Source organism: Gossypium hirsutum, chromosome A10, assembly GCF_007990345.1.
Source record: "Gossypium hirsutum isolate 1008001.06 chromosome A10, Gossypium_hirsutum_v2.1, whole genome shotgun sequence".
Classification (NCBI taxonomy): Eukaryota; Viridiplantae; Streptophyta; class Magnoliopsida; order Malvales; family Malvaceae; genus Gossypium; species Gossypium hirsutum.
This window is the reverse complement of record NC_053433.1, coordinates 12,407,009-12,413,992: the sequence shown is the minus strand read 5'-3', so window position 1 is coordinate 12,413,992 and position 6,984 is coordinate 12,407,009. Positions and strand designations below refer to the sequence as shown.

Genomic DNA, 6,984 nt, shown 5'->3' with positions numbered 1-6,984 from the left:
AAATTTTTTTTTATATTTTTTAAATTTATATTTTCCAGCACAATGAGAGGCTAGTATGTGGCACTAGTGAACCATATCAACACAATTTAATTGATGGAATACATATTTGAATAAAAAAAAAAAAGAGAAGAGAAGAGAGAATTTGGGGACAGGGCAAATCGGTCCAAAGAAAAGTAAAAGACATTGTAAAAAACAAAATAAAAAGGGGTGGCAGTGCAGTGGCAGATATGGTGCAAGGCAGAATCAAGTGCTGTCAGATTCAATATCAACCAGTTTATTCTTATTAATCATTATTCGCAGTTTAAGATTACAGTAATTCATTTTAATATAACGACAAAATTAATTTATTATTCTTCAAAACCATACAAATTCACTCAAAACAAACACCCATTTTCACCTTTTTATTTTTCATTCACTTCTTCTCCAAGTTATTCAAAACCTTATTGTTAGTATTTATACTAGATATATATATATTTATATAAATTAAAAAACATACCATTTTATTTTATTTTATAATAATAAAACTAGATGAAAATTTAAATTAAATGTGAATAATCCACTTATATTTATGTACTCCTGTAAGTTTTTAAAATTAATATTTTAATAATTTAATTTTCATATTTCATATTTATCCACCTAAATCATATAAAACAAAATCAATATTTTTTTAATTAAATTATTGATAAATTAAAATTGTTTAACAATGTTTAACGTAAAATTTTATATATTAATACAAATAATATAATTATATTACTATATTAAATTTAACTTCTTAATTAAATTAATGTTATGAGTCAATTAAATAATTATTTAATTAATAAATATTATTACAAGCTTTTGACCTAAATATTATAAAAAATATTATTTAAATAAAATATGTTTAAAATTACTTACCAAAACAATATAGGATGAAGATTTGAGATCCCAATGTAAGAATTTTTTGTCACCTCAAGATTCCAAGTTAGATATAAAAAAATAAAAAAAATCTAAATTATTGTTTAAAAGATAATATTTTAGTAAATAATTTTGGATACATGTAATTTTGATAAAATAATAATTATTTTTATAATATTTTAGTAAAAAAAAAGAGAGCCTATTATTACAAGAATGTTTTTATATAAAAAATATTAAAATCAAGTTTAACCCTAAAATAAATTTACAAACTTGAACCTACTATGCTATAGTCCCTAAAACCATAAATATACCATTTCAGTGTAATAAGCCAGTCTATATATATGAAAAGGCAAAAAAAGAAAAAGGGAAAGAGAGAACAACGAAGGAGAAAGAGAAACGAAAACACAGCGAAAAACAGTGAGACAAAGGATTCAGAAAAACAGAGAGAGAGAGAGAGAGACAACTCATTACCTTCAAACATAATGCAGGAGTTGCCATCAACCACCACAACCATACTCCTTTTCGAAGTCTGCCATCACTGAACTTCCCTTTCCACCTCTTTTCCATTGTCCGACGGACCGCCGAAATGCCGTCGCATGCGGCGTTTCAATTGGTTTTCTCCAGGATTTCATCTCCAACATAGTTCTGTTTAACAAAAAATAAAGGGGAAAAACTTTCTTTCTTTTCTTTTTGTATTCAAATCTGGAAGAATATATTGTGGCCGTCCGATTCTATTCTCGACAATGGCGATGAAAGCATGGATGGTGGTAGAAAAAGGAAGGAGGATCGTACGGACGGCGATTTTCATGGTGGCTATGTTAGCGTCGCTTATAGGATCGTCTCTGCCGTTGCTGGTGGCGTTAGGCGACATCATGGTCCCTTTCCTTTTACTCTCAAGCTTCACGTGCGTCACCTGCTACAGTTTCAACCAACACTTTCGTCTTTACGCTTTCAAAAACTCCTTAATCGATATCCCTCTCGTTTCCATCCTCAGATCTATCATCATCACTTGTACGATCTCTCTCTTTCATTGTTGACAAGAATATATATATGAAAGGAATCATTATACATTTTCTCATTTTGTTTATGTTTATGTTTATAATTTGCAGGTGTATATTCGATGTGTGATGGCCCAGCATTATCCCATGGACCTTATGCAGGAACGGTTACTTTATGCGCATTTGTTTCGATTATTCTACTTTCAATTAAGGCGTGTGTTTTTACGGTGAATTCTCGAATAGAGGCAGAGGCATCCTCGTCGGCTTATTCGTTGACAAGCCAAAGGCTTCATTGGAAGAAATCGTGGGGAATGCCTGTTTTATTTCTTTCATCAGTAGTTTTCGCACTTGGTCACACTGTAATTGCTTATAGAACAAGTTGCAGAGCAAGGAGAAAGCTTTTGTTTCATCGAGTTGACCCTGAAGCTGTAAGTTTTCGAGCTTCCTTTTATTTTCTTTTATTTTTTCAATTTCTATTTTGAGTTTTTCATTGTATAAAGTAGCCCTTGGGTTTTTCAGTTAGTGTTCTTGTTTCACAGAGCAATTTCTTTTTCTTTTTTTTATTCTAAAAACAAAAAAGCTTGATTTTACTTGATATAACATAATTATGTTGGGATTAAAAAAAAAAATTCTCATTCGTTTCTATTAATTTTGCTTCCTGAATAAAAAAGAAGAAGCAACTTTTGAAGAATAAAATGCGTTTTTACGCTAGTATGAAATGATAATGTTAGAATTGGTTCTGCATTATAGTTGTCTTATTGTTTTTCTAGCAATTATTTAGGTGCAAAAATTTAACTACAAAGTGAAGTAACTAAATGAATACAGAAACAAAATTCAGGCGTTTTACGAGTTAATTTCTAGCTTTCATGGCTTTTGGTTCCTTAGTAGGAATATTGATATTTTATTTTGGATGTAACATTCATGTTATTGCAGGTTCTTTCTTGCAAGAATGTTTTCTCTGGCTTCCAGAAGGTTCCACGGTCTCCCACTCCCTCTGCAGGGAAAACTCCAAAAAGTGATAATGAAACAAGGCGAAAGCCTTTTGGGCAACCTCATGATGAACGGGAACTCCCTGCTAGATTACTTGCTGACATCGATAGCTTATTCATTGCACTGCAAGGACTTACCATTCATTACAAGCTTTCCTTTCCTGGTTCACCCCCTAGGTCTTTGTCATCTACTACCTTTCTTGAACCTAAAGTTACTTGCACACCGCAAGTGGCTACCGGAAAGCTAAAGCTTGATAGGCAAGCACTAAGCTTGTCAATAAAAACGCAATCTCACCATCTTCAGAGGAGCTATAGCAATCAATTTCACAGCTCTTCTCTTTATGCTCCACTGTTGGATGGTTCCCCAAATTCTCCTGTTCGTTCTGAAGATATTCCTGTTTTCAGGCTTGACGACTCAGTTGCACAGGTTGAGACAAGTCATTTGAACTCTGGCACTCTACAACAATATATAGAGGCAACTGGTGAGCTTGGTATCATTTTAGTGCATGGTTTTGGAGGGGGAGTCTTTTCTTGGAGGCATGTAATGGGAGTGCTTGCTCGCCAGGTTGGTTGTTCAGTTGCCGCTTTTGATCGGCCTGGTTGGGGATTGACTTCTAGGCCTAGCCGGAAGGACTGGGAGGGAAAAGAGTTGCCCAATCCGTACAAGCTTGAAACTCAGGTTAGGTTTAACACTCTTTTGGATGCTATGTGGTAATTTAGGAGTGATATGCTCTTGTGGCAGGAAGGATGCATTACCAGATTAAATGCTTAAAGTGATATATATAATTGGGAAGTTTTTTTTTTTTTGGTTTATAAGCACTTCCTATTGCTGTAGGCCTCTCCTAATTTATTGATCTGCAGTTCGCTGTATCTTTTAATATATTTCTTGTCAGCCTTTTGATTTAATCAGTCAGAAGTACTTAAGTATTATTACCTGGTATTTTTCAGGTTGACTTGCTTCTTTCCTTTTGCTCTGAGATGGGGTTTTCTTCAGTAGTGCTTGTTGGCCATGATGATGGAGGCCTGCTTGCTTTGAAGGCTGCACAAAAAGTCCAAACTTCAATGAATTCGTTCAATGTAAGCTCTCATGATGTTCCTGTATCAATTTGGATGTTTTAGACAACAAAAGCGTATCCTACTTATTCGCTACTGTGGCTAGTTTTTTACTGACACATCTACATTATTGGCACTTTTGCGATTGTATAGCTACTTGAAATAGTGACACAAGAACGTCTCAGGGTTGGCTATGGTAGACTAATGTTTTGTTTCCCACAGTAGACTGTCAGAATAAACAAAAATGATCTATTTATGTTGAGCGTGGAAAAGTAACAAGTATTTTGGTTCAATGGTTTTACTTTTAGCATTTTCCAGGAATCTTACCTTTTTCTCCTTAAACTTTACTGCAAGGGTCATTTTGCAAATTTGGCCGGTTGTCAACTTTAGCTTAATGCCTTTAAGCTCGGTTCTTACTTACACCGTTTGGTTTATTTTGTGCTTTACTCAGATTACAATCAAAGCAGTGGTTTTGCTAAACGTTAGCTTGTCAAGAGAAGTTGTTCCCGCCTTTGCAAGGATACTCTTGCGCACTTCACTTGGGAAGAAGCACTTGGTTCGTCCGCTTCTGCGAACAGAAATCACACAAGTGGTGAATAGACGTGCATGGTATGATGCAACCAAGTTAACAACGGAAGTTTTGAGCCTCTACAAGGTAAATTTCATATAACCTTTCTAGTTCGATGTTTCTGTTTGTTTACTAATTTGATTTGTTGAATTGATCATCTTCCTTCATTCAGGCCCCACTTTGTGTAGAAGGTTGGGATGAAGCACTTCATGAGATAAGCAGGTTGTCATCTGAAACAATCCTTTCACCACAAAATGCAACATCACTGCTAAAAGCTATTGAAGGGATGCCGGTATTAGTCATTGCTGGTGCTGAAGATGCCCATATTTCTCTTAAATCTTGCCAGGCCTTGGCTTCAAAACTTGTAAATTCTGTAAGTAGTCTGCAACAATTTATATCCTCTGCTCTCAAATTGAAAGATCTGGCATACAGAAACTTTACTCTAAACTCATTTGTTCAGTGTTCTTACACGTAACATGTTTACCATTTCTGGGTTTTGTTGCCATATTACGAGCCAGAATTGCTGATACTCTTTGAATTTCTTGTTTATGAACAACGAACTAATGTCCTGTTTCATGATGTTGCTATGCAGAGACTGGTTGCAATATCTGGATGTGGCCATCTACCACACGAGGAGTGCCCCAAGGCATTGCTTGCAGCCATCTCACCTTTCATAAACAGATTGCTACATAAACCAGAATAGCAAAGTCAGTAGGACACCTCTTTTTTTAACTTGCATTACCATCGGTCTTATCTCTTTCTTTGGGCTTTCTATCTTTTTTCTGTATTTTTGTTTTTCCCTTTTCTTTTCAAGCAGTCTTTCCCCAAAGGATGAGATAAATCAGACCCTCTTCTTTTGGGTAATTTTGATGTGTTCTGAGACTCACCCTAACCCTAATTCTCTGGGGTGCTTGAAGAGCCTGTATTTTTTTAAAATTTTTTTTATACTGATGTTTGTTTTAACAGTCCTAGGTATCTGAGTGGCAAAATGGCATATAATTGTACATTTATGGAAATTGATTATGAATGGCATTTGAGCATTGTGTCAAAATTCAGAGATAGTTTGGATTGCACTATTTATTTTTGAATGTCCTAACTAATTGTACGAACCAATTTAGGTATATGCTGGGATTTGGATTACTCTTATTTATGCTTGATTTTGAGTTTTTACAAAGCTGATTGAAGTTGTCAAAAACCATGGGCTTTAAGTAATAAATGGAATAAACACATACAGAAGGACAAGAGAGAAAAGTTTGAGTAAAGGAAATGATTGTTGTATTTATTTGGATACTTAGTCAGTAACAAATTGATTTTCATTTATGAACCACCTCAACAAGACCTGGAAGGCAACTTAGTCCCCTTCTAAGGGAACCCGAAGAAGAATTGTAAATTGAAGCCACCTGAATCAACATAATTGCTTTACTAAAAAGCTAGTATCCCCACATTTTGTGCAGGCAAAAGACAGGTCTCTAAAACATTTTTCGGAGGGCAACGCTGACAAAGGATCAAGTCAATAAATTACTCTTGTAAAGAACTAGATAAAGATCTAGGTAATATTCAACAATACAAAATAGAAGGAAATAAACTGAATTGAATGAGAGAACTAAATTTCTTTCTCCTGTATTCTTTTGAATCTATCTTATCTTTGTACATTGTTAACAATGAGTATATATAGAGCTTTGAATAACTGCTGTTCAACAGATTGCTAGCTGTATTGGCTAACTGACTAACTGCACCCTAAACTAACTCATATGATCTCTCTAACAATTCCTTTGAGGACTTGTTGACAAGTGATTTGTGAATGTGTGGGATAACACCACCGCCTGCTATGGTTCCCTTGATCAAGGTCATCACCCCGGATAGCAAGTTGCAGATGCCTAGGTGTAATATGCTTAACGTTCTGCATTACCTGCCAGTTCTAGCACTTGTGCAGTCAGGTACTCCAGCATTTACACAGCAGCTCTTGCTCTCACTCTTCCATTTACTTTAACCCTTCTCTTCAGCAATCGGTGCACCCGACCCACAGGGAACTATAGCGTGTATACGTAAAACAATAAGAAGCACTGGTTATAATTTTGAACTTGCGATGAGGACTTTCGCTTCTCAACATCGGTCAATTATTTAATATTACCTTATAATCAATTTAATTGCCCAAACAATTTCAATTTCAACTGAAATCTTATTTGATCAAGTCCATTTTAACCAACTTATACTCTTTTCTACACATTATTTTTGTAATGTCAAGTATGATTAGCTTTGAGAAAAAAAACAGAAATAACAAATAGAAAAAAAATAATAGTGTTTAGATGGTTTTTTAAGTATAAATTTTAAAAAAAATTTAGTTGCTAAACAGTAGCAACCTTCACTTTTTATTTAATTTAATTTATAATTAATTTTGAATTTTTATGATCTAAAAATAACTATTTTATATTTAAAATAATGAAGTAAATTAAAAATTCTCTCTATAATTAAAAAAAACAAT

At 34.1% G+C, this 6,984-nt stretch overlaps 1 protein-coding gene across 1 annotated transcript; it reads left to right on the top strand.

The window, feature by feature from the left end:
• The first annotated feature begins 1,212 nt into the window (after positions 1-1,212).
• On the top strand, positions 1,213-6,202 carry LOC107897220 (uncharacterized). The gene is made up of 7 exons (XM_016822594.2): positions 1,213-1,905; positions 2,004-2,320; positions 2,826-3,560; positions 3,830-3,958; positions 4,386-4,589; positions 4,675-4,875; positions 5,095-6,202. Exons 1-7 carry the CDS (start codon positions 1,638-1,640, stop codon positions 5,203-5,205), a joined length of 1,965 nt encoding a protein of 654 aa, XP_016678083.2. The 5' UTR covers positions 1,213-1,637; the 3' UTR covers positions 5,206-6,202.
• The last annotated feature ends 782 nt before the right edge of the window (positions 6,203-6,984 follow it).